Consider the following 27,446-nt stretch of genomic DNA (forward strand, 5'->3'; position numbering starts at 1 on the left):
ATTGTGTATCATTTTTATAATGAATTTGTTAAATAATTCAGCATGAACAGGGCAAAAATATTGACTCTATTGATACATCTCTTGCATTGATCTCATTAATTTGCACAAGCGGTACCTGATAAAATCATCAGATTTTTATGTAATGTGGGGGAAAAAATAATGCGACATGAGGCTCGGGTAAATAAAATAAATAGATTTGTATTGGTCACCTCTGGCCATTTTTCTGCTACACATGCTGGTCAGGTCAATATGGAAGACATCTTCTGCACTTCTGGCCTTTTCTCAACAGCATCGTATGAGCAACTACATCATGTCCCAGGAAGAAAACAAGTCAACCGTGAGGTGGAAGAACGAGTAAAAGCTTTCCCTTGTGCGATGCCCCTTCCCTCCCCTGACATTTCTCACTTCGGGGTGAAACTAGAAAGCATCAACAAAGAGTGCGAGGACACAAAGTTCGGAGGATTAAGATGAGCACAGCGCAGCAGATTGAAGCGATGGCAGGCGATCACGTAGAAATGCGCTCAAGTGGAGACAGGACGCGAGCACGGAATGTAACCATGTCGGCATCAGTTTGCTCTTCAAAGCCAAATGTGACTTTGTTCAACGCACACCGTCAGCAGTTAATAACGTTATTTCATCTGCGTTTCCATGAGAGCAGCTAAATCTGCATCAAGCTGGGCGACAGACAGCTTTTGGATGAACTCGCGGTACCTGCTCACGTCCACCTGTCGGTTTAAATCCCGCAAACTCCTCTCCACGTCCTGTTCCCAAACCAGTCGACACCTGCGGAGCCCCTCGGGTGTGCCCGGCTCAGGGATCTCCTCGGGCCCAGTCGCTCTCTCGTCGCGTTCCTGCTGCCCACGCTGCTGCATTGACACAAACCCCCGTAGTGATGCCACTTCCTTCTCCAAAGCCAAAGCGAGATTTTCAGATGACCCCTCTCCTCTTATGCCACAGATGGGCTGGATGGAGCAGGACGCTGGGAGGTGACCTAGCAGGGTGTCCAGAAGCTTGAGCATCTGCAAGTGGCTGCGAAAAAGCAATGAAGCCCTCAAATGAATTTTTATTTGATGTGGCCCAACAGACTTCGAAAACAATACAAGACATTGAAAAATACAACAATAATGCTCTACACGTAACAGTGACTATGTGACTACAGTGTTTCCTGATTCGCTACTTGTGAAGTCATAGCTTTGTTTTTGCAAAATACAATGGTGCCTTGACATACAAATCATCTTCCCTCATTGGCATAAATGGAAGTACGACCGAACGAAAATGTTTGTAACGACTTTTTTTTTTTTTTTAAAGAAGAAAAATAGCATGCAAAAAATTATATGTCAAACTGGTGCCCCAGGGGCCAGATCCAGCCCGTGACATTTTATTGCAGCCCGCGAAAGCAAATCAAAATTGTTAATTTTGTTTTGGTGAAATAACATCGAGAGGTTGCAAGCATTTTTTGTTACCAATCCGCCTTTGACAAAAAATGTAAACAGTTGAAAAACTTGTTTTTATAGGCTTCTGATTTCAAAACTGCTTATCAATTTGTTGTAAATACTGTATGCTATTTTATCGTAGCGGCCCTTCAAGGGAAGTCATAACTACGATGTGGCCTGTGACAAAAATGAGTTTGACACCCCTACTCTATAGTACATGCAAAAATATACAGTAATAACGTGAATGGAATGTAACGAACTAAACAGTTTGTGCATCATAATTACAGTGGACTGTGAATAGCAAAAACATACATAAAGAAGACACTGACAGCTGTACCAAACAGATATTCGAAAAGATCCTGTAGATTCCAGACATCTGCTTTCAATAGTAGCTATTTATTCACTTTTTTTCCAATTTGTTTTACAACATAAAGTGTTCTTCCAAAGTCACGCCTTTCCTCGATTAATACAAACGTCTTGTTTGCCAGAGTGTTTTGCTTTTGGCACTACAAATGCATCCTTCTCACCTCGAGTGGACCTCCAGTTCCCCCCGGAAAGGACTGTTGCGACGCCAGCGCAGCAGCGAGAGAGAAGAGAGTCCTTGAGAAGCGAATAGTTGATGCTGAGGGCTCACTTCGACCCTCTTACAGCCCACTCTCCTCTGCAGCCAGCCGTCAATATCGCCCAAGCTGTGATCGGGAGAGTCTATGCGGAAGACCCAGTGATCCAGCACCGCCAACAGACACAGCAAGTCCTCCTGAGCCTCGTCTGGGTAACCAAGAGAATAAAAATGGTCAACAAACATGAATGTATTGGTACTTACAAAAACATGCTGGGAAGAGAGCTTGTTGGTCGCTTTATGGTCCCTGAAGGTGAGAAAATGACCTCTAAAAAGTTGACTTGATTTCAGTAAATACGCTGCAAATTCAATGAATGACTATTTTCACTTCTTTAAAACATGTCAAATGTCTTCAAACTGTTGTGCCCAATAATTTGGAACAGTGCATTTTAAGTCTTTCATTCTTCAAACAAATACTGTTATGACAATCATTTGAATTATATTCTGACGACTTGAAAATTATGCCGAATGTCATTTGTTATCAACTATTCAGGAAAATGTGAGGAAAATACAATTTGCATACTAATTTGGAACGCAGTGTAAAAATTAGGTGACATTGCAATTTACCTGTTTTAAGCTCAGGGTTGCTCAAAGGTTGGGTTTTGAAGTCTGCGTGGATGTCTACAGTAACCTGACCGCAATGCAAGACCGTCGGTGCCGGGGCACGGGCGAGAACCGAGCCGTCCGTTCTCGGGCTGTAATGGAGCATGACATTGCATTTGACATAGCCAGAGTTCAGCAGAGGTGCCAGCCCGGTCACGGCAGTCACGGCGAGTCTGGCCGCGTTGAGATCATTCGGGCCCCCTGCGTCGTGCCGCTTGCTTCTTTTGGCTGCCGGCTCAGGGAAGGTGGCGGCCGAGGAGGCGGAGGGTGAGGGGGCGAGCGCGGGGAGCCACGACACTCGGCTTTGGGTTTGGATGACTGCGGGCGCGGAGCCGCGGCCCGCCTCTGTCAGGACGGATAAGCTCGTACTGACCGCTGGTCTGGAACAAAAATAGCACAGAGTTGCGTGTGGAAATACAAGTAGGTGATTAACAACAATATTCCAGATGGTGAGAATACATCAGAAATTTCGGCGACTCCTGAGGCAATAGTTTTTCTCTACATGTGCTGCAGCAGGTGGTGGGAGATATCAGATCGCTCCCACAAAAGGAGAATGTCAGGTTATTAGAGAGAGAGAGAGAAATAAATAAAAGCCATGCCATGACACCTGCATTGGGCCGAAATTCACATTAGACTAGGGGCAATCGACAAGTACAAATTATACTTCGCCCACTACATCCTGTTTGCTAATAATAGATGTGTTTATTTGACCACTTCCGAGTATTACAGGTTAAACTGCTCATGCTAATGACTTCCAATACAAGATCTTCAGCTATCCCTGTAATTTCATCCTTACCAAGAGAATGATGTTGACGTTTTCACTGATACTGTTATTTCTAAAAATAGAGCAAAAACTCCAAATGCAATTTGTTCTGTGACGATTAATAAATTCAAAACCCTTTTTTTGTTTTGTTTTGTTTGTTTCTATAAGTTTGAGAACAACTGCTTTATACACTCACTCGAGATTTGTTGGACTTTTGAGGGATATCTTTCCAACGTTTTGTGTCAACTTGAGTATTTACAGCCATGTAAAAAGATATAACATTTGGATGCTTTTGTTCAAATAAACTAAATTAAGAAAAATTTGAAAAATTTGCACGTGCTCTTTTTTCTTCTTATTGCATTGCCGACGTATCCGATCGGGACTCTGTAGTTGTAGATACTCAAAATCAAGTGACTCGGGTGCAAAAAAATAATATTACAAACAACGTAATATTACACAGTAAAGAAAACTGCAATCACAATAAATCAATATATTGTTAAATTGAGTGTCTGACAATGAAATTGAATTACACTGAGCTGTCGGCAGCAAGTATCACTCCCACGACCATTCGTCCGTCGACGACGCGATGCCACAGCTTGTCAACGTGAGGTCCGCGGGGCACCGCTGGCACGACTCGGGTCTCGTCATCGGCGGCCTCGTCCTTTGACTGGTCATCACTCTCCCAAAGAGCGACGAGTCCTTCCTGGAAAGAACGACGGTAACGACTAACGACAAGCGTGCGACAGCCCGATCGCCGTTTGGGGTTTGGATGTCAACAAAAGACAAGAAAGGGACACAAGCGGGGGCCACTGCGTTTAAACAAGAAACATCATTTGCTGCAGTGTTGCTGTAGACAAGACTTTGTGGCATCATCACAAACACTGGCTGTCACCACTTATCAATGAGTGACAAGTGTCAGAGCGGATCTAACGGCTTTGTGCCTGCCCACCACCAGAGTCATTTTACACACCACCATCCTATGCTGTCAAACCACACTCTCCCCTACCACTACTTTACCGTCGGTAACCTCCTTCAGATTACATCGTCTGCACAAGATGTAATCCACCTGCGTGCTTCTACCTCCACTCTTGTACGTCACCCTATGTTCCTGCCTCTTCTGGAAAAAAGTGTTCACTACAGCCATTTTCATCTTTTTTGCAAAGTCTCCCACCATCTGTCCCTCCAAGTTCCTTTCCTGGATGCCGTACTTACCCATCACTTCTTCATCACCCCTATTTCCTTCACCAACATGTCCATTACAATCTGCACCAATCACGACTCTCTCTCTGTCTGGGATGCTCAGAACTACTTTGTCTGGCTCTTTCCAGAATTTCTCTTTCACCTCTAGGTCACATCCTACCTGTGGGGCATAGCCACTAATCACATTATACATAACACCCTCAATTTCAAGTTTCAGCCTCATCACTCGATCTCACTCTTTTCACCACCAAGACATTCTTAGCCAACTCTTCTTTTAAAATAACCCCGACTCCATTTCTCTTCCCATCTACACCATGGTAAAATAATTTAAACCCCACCCCTAAACGTCGAGCCTTACTTCCTTTCCACCTGGTCTCCTGGACACACACTATATCAACCTTTCTCCGAATCATCATGTCAACCAACTCCCGAGATTTTCCTGTCATAGTCCCAACATTCAAAGTCCACACATTCAGTTCTCGGCTCTGTGCTTTCCTCTTCTCTTTCTGCCGAGGAACCCGCTTTCCACCTCTTCTTCGACTTTGACCCACAGTAGCTGAATTTCCACCAGCACCCTGCAGGGTGACGCCGCCGGTGGCGGACGTTGTTAACCCGGGCCACGACCGCTCCGGTATGGAATTCTTTGGATGAACGCTCGTATTTGTTTGGCAAAGTTTTAAGCCGGATGCCCTTCCTGACGCAACCCTCTGCATTTATCCGGGCTTGGGGACCGGCCTACAGTTTGCACTGGCTTGTGCCCCCCATAGGGCTGCATTATATAGATTTTGTAATAATTTACCGTATTTCATTACTCACAATAAGTCACCATCCTACTCCCTCGCCAGTAAATGTGAGTCGTTTTACTTGACACTTGTTTGATAGTTAAGAATACTAAAATGTTACTTCAAAGGTTTCAATGTGTTTTAGCCAGGAATTGTTGTGTTGTGTTCGACTCTGGATTTTCCAATGCACTGCTTTAATAAATAAAAGGATGTTAATTCCTTATATGCACACGTGCGTAGTACCTGCTCAGGCTGCGCGAGATTTGGCTCTCGATGGCGCACCACATCGGTGAGCGCTCGCACCGACTGCTGCACGACTCTGTCCTTCACTCTCACTTCCCCCTGAAGCTCTCGCAGCGCGCTCAGTCCACTCTTGAGAGACGCGTGACGGGCACGTGACGGAGGAAGTCAAAAGGCATGGGTCAGCATCAGGAAAGTGTGATGCGGTGATGTAACTTTAGCCGTGTTTTTAATCGGTCACCTGCAGTCTGGATTCCAAAGCTTGAATTGTGAGGAGTTGGCTCTCTGGTGGAGGGGACGTCTTCGCCGTTGCGCCACTGTGCTCGCCACGCTAAAATGGCAACATTTTGCATTTATTGAGACACTAGGTTAACTGACTTTTTTTCAGTGTTTGCTTATAATGTTCTAATTGAGCTCTCCTTATTCATCTCACATTGACTTTCATCTGAAAGACTTCCACAGAAAGTGGTCAGCTAGCAGGCTTTGAAAACAAAACTCACAATGAACGACACAGTTAGGAACAGCCTTGTAGTTTCAGAAAGACGTAAAACAGGGTGTTTCTGTGTTACGTGTTTTTTGTTGTTGTTGTTGATCACTGGGGTATTTTGATGAAAGCATGTCAAAGACATTTCCTTAAGTCACCTAAGACCTGTTAAAAAAATGTGAAAAAAAAGCTATATACAGCACTGATGGAGTAAAAGTTTTCATTACAGAATAAGAGATCCCGCAGAGGTCGGTGATGATGAAATGTTCCGGCGGCTGTCCCGATGCGTCGTCACCCTTAAAAACCAACAATATCTGCTCCGTGCCGCATCCAAGATAGTCGTCCACGTGCACCGAGCTCACATTTGACCACTGGGCGGCTACCTGAAAGAGACAATTCGCACAAACTGTGTGTTTAGTGCCGAGAGTTGTGAGAAACTGAAAACCGTGTCGCAATGGACGGATCACTCTGAACAAGACGAACAAGTCAGCTCAGTACAATATGTGATAACCGAGCCATCACTCCTTTTTTTCCCCCCTTTAGGGTCGCAGGTGAACTGGGGCTTAGTTTTCAGTGCATGCAACAATATCTTGAGGGTGCCTGCTGCATGTTGGTCATACATACTTGAAATGCATCCTTCCACACTGCGCACACGTGGCCTTGATCGAAAGCTATGACAAAGATGACTCCATTTCTTCCAGCGTCGACCGCCTGTATACTTTCAGGACTCTCGAACGGCAGAAGGCACGCGTGCTCCACGGCGCCGTTCTCCAAATAAAGCAGTTGACGACTGGCAGTGGCCGCAACCGCAGTGCACCGCAGCGCGTCGCCCGCCAGGCTGGCCGACAGCACAGAGATGCACTTCGTGATGCGAATGTAAGGGTGAGGTAAAACCACTGAGCCGTCAACGGTGCGACCGGTCCCGAGCAAATAGGCCACAGTCTGTTTGGTGGAGCGCTCCTGTTGTCCCAGTATGAACCCTTGTCGCTTATGGAGGGGGAGCTCGCCGATAAGACAGTGGGACAGCTGGAGGGGCACCCGCTTGACCCCTCCTGAATCACTTGATGCATGAAACACAGCATCAGCATGCGTCCACAGCACTGTGGGCCCTTGCAGGATGCAAACGTCCCCACTCAGGCCATGTGGGAGTGAGAACTCAATGCAAGGCTCCAGCTGGTTGCAGACACTCAGAGCGAAAAGTTTATACACAAACAAGTCCGCCTTCTTGTTGTTTTTTGCCACAAGGACACACGGCGTGCTCGTCCTCCTGTGAACACCCACGACGCTTTTCGACGTGATGAAGGCATCCACGCGTGCTGCGCTTTTGTGGCTGATGACAGCCGCGCCTTGTGATGCCTTCACGAACACCTCTTGCTCCGGTTGGAAGGAAAAGCCACGGAAGGTCAGCTCGCTCGTCTTATTTTCACTCAAGGTGTGATTAAATGTGATTACCTTACCGCAGAAGGAGAGTTGGGTCGAAGTCGACGTGACGCCCTTCATGATGCATTTAAATGACAACGAGACGCTTCTGCGATGTAATTACCGTTGCACTTATACATCAATCCGCGTGTTGACACTTACAGGAGTTCAAGTGGCTTTCTGTCGGCCGCGCGTCACTCGAAAACGCGCGCCGACCCGGAAGTGTCACCTCGAAGTGCATTGTGGGAGTTGGCTCTGCCGACAGTGGTGCCGTGAGTCAACGGACACAAGCTAACAGGGTTAGCCACAGTGACGAAGCCAGAACGTACCGGCCGTGTAAAAGTGATTGCTTTCACGCCTTTATTGTGCGTATGTGTGCGCGCTATCTGGAACACGACGGCGCGCCCCTTTCTTCCCTTTACCCCGTCACAAAAGAACAACAAAGCGAAGAGGAGTGGCCAACGAGCCCGAGCCAAAATGGCTTCGACAGGGCGTCAGTTTCCCCACTTTCCTGTGATTCACCCAAACTGAAGCTAGGAAGCGAGCGAGCGAGCGAGCTAACGGGGAACTAACCGAGACAAGGGAAGGGAACGCGCCGGTGACAGTTGAACATGGCTGAACTTGAACAACACCAAGGAGAGCAGGTATTTGAAATTGGAAATGGGAAGATGGAGCGCACATTGCGATGTTGTTTTTGCTTTTAAACGCGTGTCTCAACTTCAATAAACTCTCCTGTGGCAGGGCATCGAGGAGAAAATTGAGCAGACGAGAGAGAGATTCAAAAACGAATTCCTCCGAGGTAAGGTTGACATGATGATTCAGGCTGTCATTTCCCCTCACACTTTTTGCACGATGTTACACTTGCTTACATACACAAACCAACTATTGTATGTGAAATATCCCTACTTAAGTGCCTACTTTGTGACCATGACAGCATCATGAGTTAACGCAAGGTCCAGATAAGCTTCAAACAGATAACCAGCTAATGGTGACCACACGCTCTTACTATGTTACTTCCACTTTCATGCCTGGAAAACAAGTGGGTCAATTCTGAACCCAAAACCTCAGAGGAACGGGACAAAAAAAAAAAAGCCTCAAATTAATTAATATATAATGCATATAATGCATTTAATATGGGCCTCTTGGGGGACTTTAAAAACTCAAAAGGCTGCTTTGATATATAAAAAAAGACTACACAAGTTAATTATGCACCTTCTGCCTTCCAGTGGAAGAGCATTTTGCCTTTCACAAATACGTTCCTGGCATAGATGAACAAATGCAGGAATTCATGAAGCATTTTGTTCATAATTACTTAACGTTTGTGCATCATCTGCCAGCTCACTAACAGGTTGTGTAGTGAAAAAAAAATGTGGATTTTAATGTCAGATTCATCAGACAAATATGACCTAAGAGATGTGGACAGACTGCAGAAAGACAACTCCATGGTGGAGGGCTACCTGATGTGGCGACTCTACGTGGTGGACGACGCCTTGAAAATGATTGACGAGAGCTTCCAATGGAGGAAAGAGTACGGCATTAACGGTGAGGGGTCACATAATCACTGTCTTTCTACATGCACGGTCAGAGGCTGACTTCCAGAACCTGCATTAACGTAGCACATAACACACGATCAGGGATTTAATTAGAGCGTAAACGTCACGTCACAGTGGTTTGCGCTTCATTCGTCAGCGCAGCAGCTGGTATCAACAAGTGCTCAAGTTCAGCTCTGCCTGTCAATGGAGCTGTTTACGTCGCCTTGCTCGATGGTTGTCAGATCCGCGCCGCTTCTCGGGGCTGAGCCCGTACACACAAGAGTGCCATTGTGCGTTAAACATCATGAATAGGCCTCTGACAACAATACCTGCTGTTTAAGTATCCTCAGGGTTTTCTTCGCTCTGGGGAAGTCTTCTAATACAGCCAGCAAATGCAATTTGCGAGTCAGTCGTGTTAAGGGAATGTGATTAGAGATCAATGTCACAGAGGTTGGATACCATTCCTCCTTTTGTCATCCATAAACGGTTTTTATTTTCTCATGAAATCAAACACTGGTTCTTTTGTGATCACAATAAAGGCAACTTGTCAGACTAGTTTCAGTTCTTCTCTTCAGCTTGAGATTACGCAACTCCTTAAAAAACATCAGAGGATGATGACCAGTGGATTCAAGCGGTTGAGGCAATGTGTTGAACTTTCCTTACGCAATCCGCATTTGTGGAACAATGGTTTAACAAGCTTGTTTTCCCCCCTCAGATCTCTCGGAGAGCTCCATTCCCAGATGGATGTTTGAGACAGGGGCGGTCTTTCTCCATGGATACGACAAAGAGGGCAACAAGCTCTGTATGTTTGACGCTCGAGCCGTTTCCTTTCACTCTTTTGCTGGAATAACAAAAAGATGATTTGATTAGATGTGAATAAACTGACAGTAATGTACTAATTTTTCTCCAGTCTGGTTTAAGGTAAAACTACATGTAAAGGATGCAAAAGCAGTCATTGACAAGAGGAAATATGTGGCTTTCTGGCTGGAGCGAAATGTTAAAAAAGAACCTGGGATGCCCTTAACAGTCGTGTTTGACATGTCAGAGTCTGGCCTCACCAATATAGTAAGTTGTCTTTGTCAAATATGTTTTATTCAGATTGTGGAAAACGTGTTATAAGGCTGTAAAGTCATCGTCCTATTGCCTGCTCTGTACTTGCAGGGACTGACGCTCTTCAGTGGTTTTACGCTTTAGAGATTAAAATAACCTTTAATTCAAGGGGTCTTTCTAATCCATGGACGCGCCGTGTCACACGTGAGCTCCCTCGCGCAGCGATCGGGTTACAGACCTAAACCAGCAAGATGCATAGAAAACCAAAACGAAGAAACGGCTTTATAGCACGCAAACGAAATGAGGAGTTTAGAAAATCAGATCGGAAAGCAGCGCTTCAACGGGAGCCGGAGCGTCGTCGCTGTTCAGTATGATCTCGTTAAGGCCGAGGAGCGGCTCCCCTGCATAGCAATGAGGACTCCTGCCAATTACGGAGCCCAGTCAGGGAGCGGGGCTTGCTTCTATTGATAAATCTGTTGGAATGATGATTGCAGTCTACGTGAAACGCTACGCTGAACATCCATCACAGGCTTCTTCGGGCTCGCAGCTGCCAATTATATTCTTAATTAATTAATCGATAAAGTGTGTTTGGTCTTTGCAATTTCAGAAGATGAGGAAAAATCTGAAAGTCTTTCCACAAAAATGTCTCCCCAAAATGACAAAATTCCCCAAGTAGTGCAGTGTTTATTTACCCAACTGCAGAGAGTACCAGGCATTTATTTGAAAGTATGGCCTCAATTTAAGTGGAGGCCACAATGTACAGAAATACTGACAAAATTCTTACACAAACCTAAAAGCAACAGAGAATAATGACATTTCTCATAAACATTGGGACTTTAACAAAGCTTTTATAATGCCTAACAGAAATACAATTCTGATTAAAGTCTCATTTGATTGCAGGACATGGACTTTGTGAAGTATGTTGTAAATTGCTTCAAAGTATATTATCCAAAGTTGCTCTGTAAGTAAACCTTTGGTCAAACACACTTTGGCATTTATCACTTTATTGAACTAAATTGAATTATTGTGTGTGTTTCAGCCAAGATGATTATTGTGGAGATGCCTTGGATCATGAACGGTGAGCGCGAGTCTGTGACATTCTGTTTTCGACAATGCCATCCTAAAATGTACGTGTCCTTCTCTCTCCCCGCCTCATGTAGCTGCGTGGAAGATCGTGAAAACGTGGTTGGGTCCAGAGGCCATCAGCAAGCTCAAATTTGCATCCAGATCTGAACTCCAGTCGTTTATTGACCCGGAGTACTTACCGCCTCACATGGGTGGAACGGTACGTTGAAGTTCACCCGATATTGGGGACTTAATCCACAATATTTCCGAATGATAGAGGATGTTTTATCTTAGAAGACACCTTCTGCCAAATTAGGATCACATTATGTCACTAAAATCTTACAAAGCTGAGTATTCGCATCTGTTTTCATTATAAAATTGTCAACTGGAATTTTTATGTTAATGTTTCTTTTTTTAAATTAGCTGTCAATACTTTTTAATTGTTTTATTTTTTGTCCTGTTCGGCTGTCAGGTAAAACCTGTATCCCTTTTTATGCCGGAACAGTTATACCGTGTCACAGTGGAGTTTTTAAGCTTCCGCTGTGGTATTATAATCAAGGTTTATTGAGAATCAGCCTCGATCAGTCGAACAGAACAAAGTTTACTAGAAGGGACAGAGAAACAAAGACAAAGCACTAATTGTAAACAGGATGAGAGAAGGAAATCATTACATTATCTACAACAATGAAACATTAAATATGAGTGTTGCATTGGGCTGTAGTGCTACACCCTGTGAGGGAAGCACAGGACAAGATAGAACAGGACAAGGACAGGAGAAGAAGCATGCAGGACAAGGGCCGTGAACCCGGCTGTACAACTGAAGTGTGGTGGCATTAATTATGTAAATTATAAAAGTCTACGGGACGAGAGTATTAGTGAGGGGATACACAAGCGATTTGCATATTCATGAGTTATTTGTCGCAGGAAGTGCGTGACCTCACACCCAGTGAAAGAGTCCCAGGGGTGTGTGTCTGCGGATACATGCAAGTGAATTGATACCGTTTTACATGCACAAAGACTGACAGAAGTGTCCTGTAATTGCTGTGACTGCACCGTGGCGGCTGAGGACCACACCCAATCAATCGAGGGGTGGGATCAGGCCCAGGGGTCCACCCGAGAGCAGCCCGGACTGCCCTGGGTCCCTCGGTGTGGCACGTGTCCCGTCCGCCAGCCCCACCAAGGCGCCCCGGCAACCGGCGACACAGCGGGAGCCACAGGGATCCAATGTCCCCCCCCCCCCAAGCCAACCACCCGCCGCCCCCCAGAGATAGGTGTATGTGGTGCATTAAAACATGGGGAGTTTGTGTGTTGCATTTAAAATCCAGGGGTGTGGGCAGGGCGCACGGACCAGGGAAACAGCACAGACGTGCTGAAACCCGATCCCACACCCACACCCTCCCGATCCCATACCAGTCCCCCAGGGACCCTTTGATATGTGTATGTGCTCAGATGTGTTTAGTGAGAAAAATATATGGTGTGTGTGTGTGTGTGCGCTAAGTGGGTGATTAAGAGCCATGGCGCCTGCAGGTCGTGCCCATTAGGCCGGACAACCACCGACAAAGAGGGCCATCCCACCCAGACCCCGCAGCACCAACCCCGGACCCCCACCCCAATACTCATCTTTAAACTCATGGACAGGCTTTGTAACTATTAAAAGCAAAGCTGTAGCATTGATACTCATATCTTCGTCTTCATTCAGGGTCAGCTACACTAGTTAATTTAATATTCATACTACCAGAGTCATGTTACATGAAGAGTTACGGCATTTCAGTTGATGTCCCCAATAATCAACATATTGTTCAATTAACCAGAGAGATGTGTCAATCAAAACTGACCATTGTCGTCTTTCAAGGCAGATCTTCGGTGAATATATTTACGAGTCATCATTAAATACTCCATGTGACCATGTGTCTTCAAAACGACCTCGTGCATTGATATGAGCTCTCTGGGGACATTCCAGGATCTGTTCAAGTACAGCTACCCACCTCTCCCTGACGACGACTTCCAGACGCCCATCAGCGACAATGGACCAATCGTCAGTGAGGATGAGATTGAGAGCAAAGAGAGCGAGCTGGAGAGCAAAGACGGTCTCGAGTCCAGCATTAACTCCGAGGTTGCCGTCAAGCCCAAAAAGGTACCCCTCTCTCCCATTTCCACAAATAGCAGCTGCTTAATCAAGTTATTCAACTGCAGATGAGACAGGCCTTTCATTGGTAATAATAATCAGAAATTTTACTAGTATATTGCCATTTATGTCAAGTGAAACTGGAGTTAAAAACTAAGTAAAAATGAATATTTAGAAATGGTGAGAAAGGGCAATATACTTAAGCACAGATCATCATTCACTGCCCAGCCCTTCCAAATTTCAATGGAGTTTTGACTTCTATAGACGTCAATGGCGGTGAATGAGTTTAGATAGCGTAAAATTTAAAATTTCGAACATGCAATAAGTCTCCACACTAACTCATTTGCAAGACTAGATGCCTTGGTAGGTACTGCGACAAGGTTCAGATGGGCTCAGCAGCTAACTTCTGAAATGTCAGTGTAGCCAGTAGCATCTATCAACTGACATTTTAGTAACTGCTGTTTGTTTTTGTTCCTATTGGTAAAAGGGATTAGGGAAGTGTTCATTAAATCTCAAGTGAATTGACTGACTAATATTGCCAACGGTGTCTATGAGCGAGACGGTCACGATTTGAGGAAATGCGTTATAGTATGCGCATCAAATGATAACGCTTCTTCTCACAGTTAATGATTCCAAAGGTGCAGGGCTGTCTTTGTTCTCTCACATATTCAAAGTTGAGTCAAGGATTACAGCGGCGTGTAATCAGACCCTCTCTGTGGAGCTGACTTGAGTTGAGAGGCATAGTAATGTTTAGATTTGGAAGTTTGCACTCATGAAGGTGACTTCGAACGTCTTTGATTGCATGGATGTGAACGCCTCTCTCGCCATCTCCCATCCATCCTCGTATGAGCCATTTGAGTCTGTAATACTATATGTCCACTAAACCTGCTGACTTAAGCTTGATTACGGTTGCATCAGGGGTGTCCAAACTATGGCCCGGGTACCATTTGTGGAACCGCTGTCCATTTTTTTAAATTCCCCATGGAATATATAAAAAATATATATTTGACACGGCCTGCAACGCTTTTGGTTGTAGGTGTCGAAAAAGTTGGCGACACTCATACGTCTCACACATCTCCCACGGGTGTGACTCACCTGGCAACTACTACGAATACTACTATTAATAGTTATAAATTGGTTTTATGTGCTGCTCTTTTTATATATGCAAATAAACTATTTACAACATATCCGGCCTCGCCTGTGTGGAGTTTGCAGGTACTCCGGTTTCCTCGCACATTCCAAAAACATGCAAGGTAGGTTAATTGAAGACTCTTAACTTGCCCATAGGTGTGAATGTGAGTGCGAATGGTTGTTTGTTTATATCTGTCCGAGACTCGACCAGAGTCAGCTGGGATAGGCTCCAGCACCCCTGCGACCCTAATGAGGATAAGCGGTACGGAAAATGGATGGTTTCTTTTGCAGCTCGCTGTGCGCAAAATAAGCCTGCATGAAATCCATGCCCGGCAGAAAGTTGGGCGTCAACTTGGGCTTGACCCACATTTGTACGAGCCTACGAGCATGCCAACTATTTCTGTTGGCCGCCAACATCACTTGTGGTAAACTGAAACTGTAGCCACTGAAAACAGCCAGGCCCACAACCTTTGAATCCCAGATACACAAGAGAAAGCATTGTAGAGTAACACCACATTGATCATGCACAACAGATTAAGATAACCAAAGAAATGTGCAAATCATTAGTTATTAGCCTCATTTATGTGAAAAATGAATGTGAAGTTTGCATTCTGGCTTGGGCCAGAAATATTTGGGTGGCGTGATCAGCACATCCCAAAAGACTGCCTGCACTTGAACCTACCAACCGTATGAGGAGGTAGATTACATTTGTTTGATAATAGTGTGTACAGCCCTATTTCCACCAAGTTGTACATTTCAATTCAATAAGCTATCCCCATTCTTAAAAGTTGTTGTGAAAGGAGCTGAGACCAAGTCACGACCAAGACTGAGGTGCATTGAGATGGAGGTAAGACTAATATTTTGACCGACTGAGAACAAGTCAAGAACAAGACTTCAAGGTGTTGAGACCAAGTCAAGACCTATGTCTTGAGGGCTTGAGTTGAGAGAAATTGAGAACGGCCGACACCGAGTTAAAGCCAACACTTTGAGGTCCTGAAACAGACTTAAGACCAACACTTTGAGGGGCTGAGAACAAGTCACAACCAAGGTTTTTAGGAATTCAGACTGAGTTAAGGCTAACACTTTGAAGCATTGAGTCAGAGTTAATGCCAAGACTTTGAGGGGCTGAGACCAAGTCAAGACCAAGGTTTTGAGGGCACAAAACAGAGTTGAAACCAAGACTTTGAGAAGTTGAGACCAAGTCAAACTTAATACTCTGAGGCGTTGAGACAGTCAAGACCAACGCTTTTGAGGAGTTAAGACAAAGTCAAGACCAAGACTTCGATGAGATCAGACCAAGTCAAGACCAAAACTTGCTTGACACAGAGTCAACGCCAAGGCAGGTTAAAACCAGGTCAAGATCAAGACCAGATTAATGTTTGTATGATAACATTAAAGTCTGTTTATATGCATTTGATTCCAAGATGAGATCGACACCCAATTTAAAAGTGATCTCGTACCAAAGAACTGATTCCTTGTTTCCACCCAGTGATATGGTTCAGTTCAGTTCGCCATTGAATGGTTCAGATCAGGTAAACCCCAATCAAATTGAAGCATGTAGGTGTCAGCTATGTAAATAGTGTCACATTGTACCATACTGGCAAGACCAGGAATGCTTTTTTTCCCCTTCCCATTCAAATATTTCATTGTTGCACAGAGGAAGTTTGACGATACTCTTTGTCTGCGGAAATGCGGAAAGTCGAAGTTGAGGACAAAGCACTTGCTGGGGCTGTCAGATGCTCTCCTATACCAACCTGTCTGATGGAGCTCTCGCCTACCGTCCGTTCTTTTTCAAGACATGATCGTGTGGGATCCCGACGGCACGGTACTTGATGACTTGGTAGCTAACTGCCTCTCTCTTTGTTTTGAAACAAGGGCTGAAGGTGGTGATGCAGCATAGGATCATTGCACCCACACACGGCGTTCACACTCCGGAAGATTTCTGCAGGCTGCCAAGGCAGGTGTGCTCATATGAGCGGCATCACTGTGAGCCCCTTTGACTCTGTCTTGGATGCGACATTTCTTTTTCACCTACTACATTTCAACCTTTCAACATTTCAACGAACCGATAACATTTCTGACTTCTTTCATGAAGCGATGAAGGCTGCAGGAGCGTTTGCCTGTTGTTTTATTTTTTTGTACAGTCGCCAAAAGGCACTCATGTCACTACCAACCATCACTCCAATCAAACATTTCATAATATTTTCACCCTCAAATGTCCGATAAAAGTACTTAAATGAGTTAATTCAAGCATTTCAAGCAATCAACGTTGGAAATCATCCTCTCCATTTTTACTTGTTTGTATGATCTTGATTTTATTTTTTTTATTATCTATTATCAATGTTTGTATGGGTTTTACAAATATAGTAGGACAAGTGCCTTAGATCATTCTAATACCAATGTATTTTCATTTCAATCTGTTAAGTCTCAATTAGTAACACAGGCACGTGTTACCGTTGTATCTACTCTTTACTTCCTATGTGTCAAGTTTGCACTATAATGCGAAGGGCCCCTCCTCCACCCATGAAGAATCTTATCTGTGAATCTGAGTGATATCTGCGGGGTCTTTTCCAGAATAAGTCAGACCCCTATGGGGGATCAGGCATTTTTCATCTCTGTAATTACAAGGGACAGGAAGTTGGTCAAAGAAATATGCCACAAAAAAAGTAGAACTACAAACTTAGTGAGGATAAAACGTGAATCTATCAAACCATGGTCACCAGTTATCTCTGCGAGACTAGCTCTTTTCAATATCAGGTCACTGGGTAACAAATCAATGTTGATTAATGACTTTTTGTAGAAAGTAAGTAGCTGTAATACCATTTTAAATGAGGCAGCACCAGAAAATTTTAATGTTATGAACAAGTGTTGAATAAGGACAAAAGGCGGTGGTATTTCTGTTATTTTTAAGTCATTATTTCAGTGTAAAGAAATTATACTGGGTGATTTTAGCTCTTTTGAATATCTGTTTTTAGTTAAAGGTGACCCAAAGGTTATTGTTTTAATAATTGATAGAAAAATTATGGAGGATTTTTCAGAACTGCTGTCAGTTTTGTACTGAGTACAACTATTTTGTCATAACGGGAGACTTTAACATTCATGTTGACAATAACATGGGGAAAAAATCTAAAGAACTCTCTGCTATACTCGACACATTTGACCTCTCTCAACATTAAGAGTCCAACCCATACTCAAGGTCACATCTTAGACCTGGCCATCTCTAAGGATGTTGAAACACCTCTAAATCAAAGTGTACGAAAGCAGAATGTAAGTGGAGGAATACTAAACTCCAAATTGACTATGAGCACTTTTCTGGAATCATCAGTAAGAACTTGAACAATGCTCGCACTCTGTTTGCCGTGGTTGACTAGCTCACAAACCCCCCCGAATCAGATAAATGCAATGAATTTGCTTGTTATTTTAGTGAAAACAAATACAATCCATCAAGTTAAATAGCAGCACAAATCAGCGAAATGATAAAATGATACTACATCTGAAGCCGCCCAGGAAAATCTCTGACCATGTCAGAATTTGATAGTTGACAAAAGAAACTGGAGAGAAAACGGTTCAGCAGCTGAAAGCATCAACGAGCTATCTTGACTCAATCCCATCTGACTTTTCAAAGCTATTGCGAAGTCTGTGCTCGCTGATTTTCAGCAAATAATCAATTGCTCACTTCAGTCAGGCGAGTTTCCTAAAGCTCTTAAAGTAGCTGTCATGAAGCCTCTGTGTACTTTTATTTTTTTTTTTTCTTGGTTTTAAATGTTTATAAGCTGATTTTTTTTTTGTCTTTGTTTTTTAAATGCTTTTAATCATGCAAAGCACATCGAGTTACCTTGTGTGCGTAATGCGCTATATAAATTGCGTTGCTTTCAAATGATGACGATGAATAAACTGAGTTGTTATCAGCTGATCATCTCAATGTCTTCATTCTTGCGTAAACAGTAATGTCAAGCTGGCATGTTGCTCGAATCACACTCACTTCCCCTGTGAGTCACTCACTTTCCCATCGCATGCATAGTCCTCTTACCTTTGCTTCCCCATCCCAACCACGTGAACACAAACACACTATGCCCCCCCACCCCCGACCAACCAACCTCACCTCCCTTTCCGTCCTTTTATGCTAACATCTTCAAAATGAACATCCTGTCATGATCTTGCGGTGTGTCTCGGGACGATTTACGTCAAAGTGTGTGCGGCTAATACACTTTTTGCATTTAGGTTCCTCTATTCCGAGTCAGAAATCTGCGTTTTATTTTAGTTCTGTATTCTTCCATGGATATGCTTTTTGGTGATCTCCGCTTCCTTTAAATGAGCACAAGGGTCAGTGGGGGGGGGGTTTCAAGAGTTCCAAGGGGGGCTTCCAAGAAAGAGTACTGACATATTACATTGACAATTATTAACCTTCATTATCTGATAGGTCACCACATATGGAGGTTAGCGGTTGGAAATATGCTCCGAGGTTCTTTGTGCTCTGCGTATCTTGTGTAATTCAGCATCCATTGTCTTTGCAGGTGAATTTCCTGGAAGACAATTTGAGGACAGAAGACAGCGATAAGGGAGAGAGCCGAATCAAAGGAGCCAGGAGGCCCATGACCACATTTAAAGGCACCCTGTTGGACATCAGGTATGCACTGCCATCAGTTAAAGTAATAGATTTCTCCCCTAGCATTGTGTGCATCCTCAAGTGTTTTTCCACAAATAGTGGCGTCTGCGCGAATCGATGCCGTGCCCTAACTAGTTGCCAGGTATGTCGTACACGCCAACAAATAAACACTGGGAGATTACGACTGATAACATTAATACCATGTGTTGCGGTGGACACCTTGACCACAATAGACGCTGTCCGCAAGTGGCATCTGTGCTGCTGCGGTCAGCGCGGACCATTCCATATTATTTCCACACTGACCCTAAAAGAATTCGGGATTGGAAGAAAAAAATTGCAAGTGACAGATGACTTGTATGTTTGTTGTTGCATCTGAGCCATAAAAAAAATATCTTAACTGTGGCTTTTATACTTAACCCAATGAATCAGGCTATTGTTGCAACTGTGAACTTTCACATAGTGACACTGCATCTTCCAATCAGAGAATTCGATGTGGTCTGGTGTGACGTATGAAATAGAAAGCCACAATTACGCTCAACGCAGGAGGTGCTTGGTTGAGAAAATAAACAGTACTTCCTGTTATCTTCTCCTGTAATCTTCGCATTTGTCGACGGAGCTTGTTTTTTTTGTTTGTTTTTGGGTTTTTTTGTACTTCATAATACAAAAGTCTCGGAAATAATTCAATAAAATGACACCAGCAGCAGTTTGACATTGCAGTAAAAACATTCTAAGAAGTCTCTTCCCAGCATATCATCAAAACCCAGTGCCCCCCCCCCCCCCAACTTGGTGACAAGCGCCTTCATTTCCTGCCACTCAAAGTGAGACACCTTAAAAAATATCATTCAAGAGAAGCTACATGCAACATTAAGAAAGGGTTGCACGTATTGACTTAAATATTTTTTTCCCCCCCCATATTGTCACTGAGCCATTATTGACGTGTTTGTAGCTTAATAGCTCAATTGATCCAGCTGTATGTGGGGGTGGGAATTAAGGGCGCCACAAATCAATGGTTCATTGAGTAGAAGGGATTCGCCTCGGTTAATTATTAACAGAAAGCAACGAGAGGCAGCGGTCGGTCATCGATTCCCTCTGTGAAGCACTCGGTCAGATTTGCAACATGTTCTGCCTCTTGCTGCTTGGCTTGGATGTTGGAAGCTTCACAGTGCAGGGAATGAATGTGAGCAGTTTGAAGTTAAAGGTGTGTACCTACGAGGAAGATTTATGACATTGCCAGATAATTGGAGCATATTTGTTGAAAGAGGAACTTGAGCAAGGTTAATCTTTAAGAGATTAACACACACCCTTTTTTACACTATATGGACTCTAAATCTTCATTATTCATTTTACCAAGAGATGGACATGCTTACAACTTTAGAGGAAACGGTTTAAAAAAAAAAAAGTCCAGAATAACTCCCCACAGTCCCCTTTCAACCCTTTATTTTCCTCCATTTCTACTTCTTGTAGGTGTAAATGGCCAGGTGTCCAAATACTTTTTTTTGGTCTATAGAACATATATTTTAAATGAGCATATATTTGTCAGAGCATGCCGTCAAGGTCTGTTTCCCAGAGCGTAGCCGCTTTGATGTGAGGACTGTGACAGCTCAAGGCTACAAAATCAGGCCAGTAAACACATCGCAATGAGCCTTAAATGCTACGATGTTCCTGAGCCGGTTTACTTTTTAATTCAAGGCCGGGGGCTTCCCTGGAGAGAGGAGGGCACGGGTGCTTTGATCGCCTGTTTCACCCAACCGTCGCTCAACTCTTAGATTCACTTTGAGTACTGTGGGCAAATAACACAGGGACATAAAAAGGAGAAAATACACAGCAGTTCTTCTATCCATAAGATGCACCAAAGCTGCATTGACAAGAGGCTGAGAATGTTTTATTTTATTTTTTTCTGCCCTGCACAGTAAGTGTTTTATAGCATTGCTTGTGTGTTTATAAGATAATGACAACGCGGGTGTTTTGTCACAGATTTTCCCAAACGAGGTCTTTCCTGTTTCCATCGGATAATAGTGTGTAATCCTTTTAAGGGCGTCTACAGCCTGAAGTAGGGCTGCAGAGTGAGCTGTTGTTCACGTTCTTCGAATGAGCTTGTGCAGCATTACAGGATATTTGAGACTGGCAATATATACACAGTGCAGTTCTACACCATTGCATAGTACAACCACAATCGTGAAAATGCAGTGAAACCTGTAAGCGCAACCACAAGCTCCTGTAAACTGTACAAGCAACATTCTCGACTGTCACTCCGCTGCCGTAAGGAAGATGTTTTAAAAAAAAAAAAACATTAACTTCAAAAGGCAGAGTATGATGGTGATTTGAAGGTTGCATAGCTCACTTTTTAGAATTCTAAATTGTCAAGAAAGTGTGCAAAGAGCCTAACCACTGGAACATGTAAAAATGACAAGAATAATAGAATAATCGGCTTACATCACATAACAGCCTATGCTTCTCTTCCACCTTAACTCAATGAGTCTGCACTTCCTTTTGGAATAACTCACAGAAAAGCTAAAGAAAAAGCAAAACCCGCGCATCCTCTCGTGTTTTCTGAACTGAAGTGTCGTGAGGAATCTAATATTCATTATCATGCATGAGCAGTTGCAGTCCTAGCTTGAATGGGGCCCTGTGCGAGAGCCCCGTTGCCCCACCCCATGGTGCCCACCACCGCTATTTTTCAAAGAATACTCATTTACTATTACTGTGATGTAATATCAATTCATCTAAACCGAAAAAAAGTAAAGAACATTGCAACTTGCAAATGTCGATTTTCAAAGTATAACATTGTTTTCCTTGACTAGTTAGCTTACAATTTTAATCAACCACTTGACAAAGCAACATACGCATGCGGCCATGACACTCTCAAGTCACTTTCTACCAACAACGGGTCAACCGTAGCTCCTCTCCTAAATCTAGAGATATTTGGGCAATGGAGATGGCATACTTCCTTGACATCAGTAACCTCTCAGTCAACATTTAGTGGTTGAATCCATGAAGACCCCTGATGTCTCCACAAGGGGGTGCAAATTACATACAAACACCGATGATTTACATGTCATTATGCCAGTAGAAAACAATTTCACGTAGAAACTGCAGCAGCACATATTGCAAATACCAAAAATGACCACTATGCATGGAGGAGGTCCATCTTTCTGAATCAGTGTCTCAAAAAAGACAAAGAAAAAGCAATATATATTCCCGGTCTTAATCCTTTAAACTGACCTTCATGAGGCATATTACTACCCGAAATGTTTTGGTTGAATTATCAATTGCACGACCTTCTTGCCATAGTAACATTTGGCTCCGGCGGTTCCAAAATACCATTTTCACTTCAGGACCAGTCCTTCCTCTTCCTCTGGGATAAGTGTCAAAGAAACGGCTAATCTTTTGATGCTTGCATAGGTCTCGTGCAATATACATACGACCTGCGAGTCTTGCAAAAAATGCCAATGAAAAAGTAAAACGTTAAAAGTTAATCCTATGTCGGTCACTGACTTGAGGTCTCGCGTGATATGTTTACATCCAGCATGACATCATCCATGATTGTGAAAAAGTTCATCCTTCAGGCTCACGAAGATTTTTTTCTATTATATATCCATTTAATTGAATTATTATTGCTGACTGTACCTGCTGTATGACCTTTTTCATATTGTGAATATTGCAGTTCATGAGACTGAATGCGCGCGCTATCTGTGTTGTTTGTTGCGGTACTACAATTAGACGAGAGAATGGTGGTAATAATAGGATAGTGCTGGCATAATATAGTGGTGCTGAAATGACCTCTACTTTGTCATATGTCAACACGACTTTGAATAAACTCTTGAAATGAGTCCAAACAGTCTACAGGCTTTCCAATGTTTGTGTATGACGCAAAGTTTTTTTCACCGCTTGTAGCCCTGCAGAAGAACTCAGTTTTGGTTGTGGGGAAACAGAGAAGAAAAGCCTCATTATTCTGAGCAATGTGACGAAAAACCCATTGGCCTTTAAGGTGAGCGTGTACCACTTGCAAATTATACATGCTAAAACGGATTACAATAAACGTTTATCACGGAGGATAGGTTCAAGACCCACTCGCAATGTAGGGAAATCATAGAAAACACTTTTTTTTTTATCAATACAATTTTACTCCTCCCACAGGCATTAAACATTCAATCATATTAAAACACACTTTTTAAAGACATTGTAAATGTATTTGAACACAAAATGTGTAGAACGATGCTTCCCTTTTTTTTACACCAAGCACTACATAAAAACAAAAAAAGTTTCTATTCTGCCCTCCCCCTAGTCTCTTGGAAAATACAGTCCTCGTGTGCTTGCTTCAAGTAGCTTATTGCCACTCACATTTGAAGTATACTGTAAAACTATAAACATAAAACAAAGAGAATTACAGATTTTGTATTTACAAAACTACATAACTTTGTTTGACCAATGTCTGCTAGTTTAATTCTAACACAACGTGAAATGTCATGGACTGGCTAACAAAACTGGCATCAACATCATGGTACTTGAAAACCTTTAAACAACTAAAGCTTGAACGCACACAGTGCAGCAACACACACAAGACAGAATATAGCAATATTGACAGGCATATTTAGTTCTGCTCTGCGAAAAACGCCTGTTAGTGCAGCTTAGTCTTCATGTACCCCCGTCAAACGTGTATTATACGTATGTATGTATTATACTGCCCCCCTGGTGGCCTAGTTACACACACCAGAAGGATTAGTACAATGTTTGTTGAACAAATAAAATGTGCGATATAGCGCAAACGGGGTACTATGATGATCTGAGATAGTGTCGGAATGCTGTAATCTGCTTTCATTTCATTCACTGGTCACAAAATAGTTCTCGTTTTCACTGATGTTCCTCTACAGGTGCGGACCACAGCACCCGAGAAGTACAGAGTGAAGCCGAGCAGCAGCACCTGTGAACCCGGCGCCTCCATCGATATTGTGGTGTCCCTGCATGGAGGTACCGTTCCAACTTTACTGGAGCTGACTGAATATTTCCAGATGAGCTCATCGGTTGCCCTTCTAAAGCGGCTTACATTTGTGTTCCGTGAGGATGACTTGTGCTTACGTGAGGACAACTCCCATGATGCCAGACATCTTCAACAAACCCTTGTGTTGTTTTGTTTGACTGGCCCACAGAGGGCCCCCTTTTAAGACCGACATGCTGTTAAAGGTATGTTTCATTTTCACCCAGGATCTCAGGCGTCCCCCCAGGATCGCTTCCTGGTGATGGCGGCTGAGATGGACAACGTAGGATCTCAAGAACTTGCGCAGTACTGGAAAGAAGTACCAAAGCCCAAAATCCTGGAGCACAGGTACTTGCAGTATTTTACTGTTGGTTCCATGAACTTCCCGCTGGTCTTATTCGAGGGGTCTTTCTCTCCGCAGGTTGCGCTGCCATGTTCTAGAGAGCGTTAAACCAGCGGGCAACCCTCTGAGGGAGGCTGGCGATCTAGGAAGCAGCAAGGACATAAACACAGCGGTAATTACAACAATGTATATACATGTATGATATAGGTACACCAGTACCACCTAAAAAGATCCAATGCATACTATTTTGATGTGGCTAAATATAGTCACAGTGAATTAATCCAATGACAATACTCGAATTCTAATGATGTATATTTTATTATAAACTACATTATTGTAAAATTAAAATTTGTTTTGCTGTGGGAGGCTGGAACAGATTAATGGCATTCACATTGAGTTCAATGGGGAAAGATGATTTGCGATGTTTTTAGTTACGCGCGTGGTCACTGAACAAATTAGTCCCATCTCAAGGCATCACTATAATATACATAAAAGATTACAAAAAGCTAATTAAATATAATATACATTTGTAAACTAAGAATGGTAAGAACAAGATTTAAATGAAATGATATGAATAAGTAACTAAAAAAGTAAATGAAAACCGTATCGGATTTAAGTCAGACCATTCAAATTTTGTCTGAAAATTGAATCAGTCCATTCCAGGGTCAAACTGTGGCCTTCTAAAATTCTTTGTAGTCAAAGTGACATTCTTGTCATACAAGTGTAAAAATAAATGAACCACTGTAAATAGTAAAACCTTTGCACTCATCTTTACCTTTGACGGCGTGTGAAAGAAAGGATGGAAAGCCAAGAAAGATGTGTGCACCACTTTCCCACGTCACAACAAGTTCCATGACCTTTTCTGTGGTTATCACAAAGAATACAAAAATACACCTGTGAAGTTAAGAAATACGATCACTGACACTGTCAATCAGAATTTAGCATTTTTATCATATTAAAGGCGCAATTTGTGATGAATCTGTTGTCGGCCGAACATCATCAAATTGTGGAGGTGTACCTAATGTTGTGACTGGGGAGTGCGTGTGCGTTCCGTGTGATGATGTGCAATGTTTTTGTCAACCTCTTCGCCCTGAAAAAAGGTTTGACAGGCATTGCAGTCAAAAGTTTAAAGACTCCTAAACGTAACTATTTGTATTTTCATAGCATGTTGCACAGAAAGGCTACCGGGCACCTGATGACAGCTTCGTAAGTATTTGATTGAATGAAGGCTTTCTCCCTCTCTCCTGGGGAGAAGCAGCAAGTTACATTTTCCAGACTTTCGTAAATCCCCCCCCCCTTTCCATTAGCCTTGAGCTTAACGTGTGGACGGGCGAGACAGTGTGACTGACTCCCTCCAAATGTCATAAACATCTCCCTAATTGATTTTACAGATAAATATGAGGACACAGTGGAAGACCTGATAAACTCAAACTCAACTTATCATTGACCTACATGCGGGACACGTCTTTGCACAATTTGGTCTTTTTGCTTCTTGGAATCCAGGTGAAAAACTGTCAGTCCAGTCCACTGCCTTTCTAGTCTTTACACTAAGCTAAATCCTTGCAAGTTCTACTAACAGACGGTACATCTCTTTATATTATACATTTAGGGAGCTTTAGGTCAGACCCCGAAAATGCTTATTGGTGGTTTATCTCCACTTGTTGAAGAATATTTGGGGTTTAGGAGAAAAAAAACCTTTTTCCCCCCTCAATGCATTATAATTATGTGTGTTATAATGGGCATCAGTTATAACTGTACTAGCCAATCTTTTTGATGCTGATATTTTGTATGACCTCTGTCTTCTCCTTCTTCCCGGAGCATCTTGTCCAGGTTTTCCTAAATCCGACAAGTGTGTTTTTCCTGTCCCACCAGCTCATGCGATTGATGGCTTCCAACTCCCGGCTAGAGCAGAGCGTGAACACGTGCGTGTGGGTCCAGAAGGTTCTGGTCTGCTTGGTCCTGGTTCTGCTGATGCTCAACCTGTACTGCATCCGCCTGCTGACGACGGCCCAGCAACTCTCTTGACCACCGCACGTCTACGGAGACCGATCCGCCGCCCTTGAAAGTCCTTTTGGCGCCAAATCGAGGGGCAGGTTTTGTGCTGCCCCTCGACAACGAACAAAGACACTTTTTAACAACCTTGAAGCAGTTTTTTAAGCTGGGAAAAAAATATATTTATTGCAAAAAATATGTAGGAAATATATATTTTTGTGATCATATTGTACAATATTTTACATGATACTCTAGCAGATGTGAAAATATTTTTATTTTTTTTTGCCAGGTTAGCAAAATTACTCACACTGGTGAAAGTAGAAGTATTGATTCTACTCCTAAAGTCAATGTAAAAATAACCCTGAAATTAAAAAGTAAAAATTAGTTTTTACTGTCAATTATATAAAGTACCTATTTTGATAGCTTGGCACAATGTGGGGGGGGGAACAAATGCACGTAAAATAGTACTAAAGCTGGTTGTTTTTAGTCTGCGCCAAGACAACAACAATCATGAATCAGTAGTGCCAAAAACATCAAGCAATTTTGTTGAATAAGGCGATGGGTGGGGGTTATCTTCTCAGAAACCGCTGGCGCCACGGTTATCAATGCTGCTGATTCACGTTCCTCCATGTCGCCGCTGCTCGTTTTTCCCTCTCCAAGTCCCCAAGATCACATTAAAAGGGTTTATAGTTGCTTATGAATGCGACGAGATGGCGGCAAAGCACTGCTTTTGAATTAAACAGGTCTGTGGCCTGACTAAATTTAAAGCTCCTCACGTCAACACTTGGCAACAAGCAATACCTTTTATAGCTGAACAAATATCGCAGAGGTACGATGAGGCGTAAAACATTAATATTGATCCACAGTGACAGGAAAGAGTGAGCTCATTTCTAAGAGCAGTGGTCGGTCGCCAGCCCCCGAACAAAAAGCGCTGTGCAACCGCACATTTGGCACGGCAGCAAACTCAACTACAAATACTTTTAAAAAGTCTGCTTAAGTACAGTCACGTAAGTGTTAGTACTTGGTTACTTCCCACCACTGCATTTATTTAGTTTTCACTTCAAAGAGCACACCGCTATTCACC

General features: G+C 43.2%; 3 protein-coding genes across 4 annotated transcripts in view; 1 reads left to right on the plus strand and 2 right to left on the minus strand.

Moving 5' to 3' along the window:
* fancb (FA complementation group B) lies at positions 1 to 7,907 on the minus strand. The gene is made up of 8 exons (XM_061691392.1): positions 6,749 to 7,907; positions 6,352 to 6,507; positions 5,882 to 5,971; positions 5,644 to 5,772; positions 3,949 to 4,121; positions 2,620 to 3,035; positions 1,961 to 2,201; positions 1 to 1,029 (listed from the first exon to the last, which is right to left on the minus strand). The coding sequence occupies exons 1-8, from the start codon at positions 7,622 to 7,624 to the stop codon at positions 630 to 632; spliced, it is 2,481 nt and encodes an 826-aa protein (XP_061547376.1). The 5' UTR covers positions 7,625 to 7,907; the 3' UTR covers positions 1 to 629.
* On the plus strand, positions 7,779 to 26,805 carry mospd2 (motile sperm domain containing 2). Of its 2 annotated transcripts, XM_061691393.1 has the most exons (16): positions 7,779 to 8,187; positions 8,285 to 8,342; positions 8,930 to 9,085; positions 9,791 to 9,877; positions 9,986 to 10,140; positions 11,026 to 11,086; positions 11,165 to 11,203; positions 11,286 to 11,410; positions 13,151 to 13,324; positions 18,961 to 19,073; positions 22,947 to 23,040; positions 23,924 to 24,020; positions 24,255 to 24,375; positions 24,449 to 24,542; positions 25,535 to 25,576; positions 26,243 to 26,805. In XM_061691393.1, exons 1-16 carry the CDS (start codon positions 8,155 to 8,157, stop codon positions 26,393 to 26,395), a joined length of 1,602 nt encoding a protein of 533 aa, XP_061547377.1. In that variant the 5' UTR covers positions 7,779 to 8,154; the 3' UTR covers positions 26,396 to 26,805. The 2 variants fall into 2 exon arrangements, with proteins under 2 accessions (XP_061547377.1, XP_061547378.1); XM_061691394.1 differs by lacking the exon at positions 25,535 to 25,576.
* The window catches only part of LOC133410348 (ankyrin repeat and SOCS box protein 9-like), a 13,548-nt gene continuing 9,270 nt past the window's right edge, over positions 23,169 to 27,446 (minus strand). The window contains 2 exon segments of the mRNA XM_061691400.1: positions 23,169 to 24,512; positions 25,146 to 25,232. Of these exon segments, the coding sequence (XP_061547384.1) occupies positions 24,475 to 24,512; positions 25,146 to 25,232 (125 nt within the window). The 3' untranslated portion in view covers positions 23,169 to 24,474.

The sequence above is a fragment of the Phycodurus eques genome, chromosome 12 (genome assembly GCF_024500275.1).
Source record: "Phycodurus eques isolate BA_2022a chromosome 12, UOR_Pequ_1.1, whole genome shotgun sequence".
Lineage (NCBI taxonomy): Eukaryota > Metazoa > Chordata > Actinopteri > Syngnathiformes > Syngnathidae > Phycodurus > Phycodurus eques.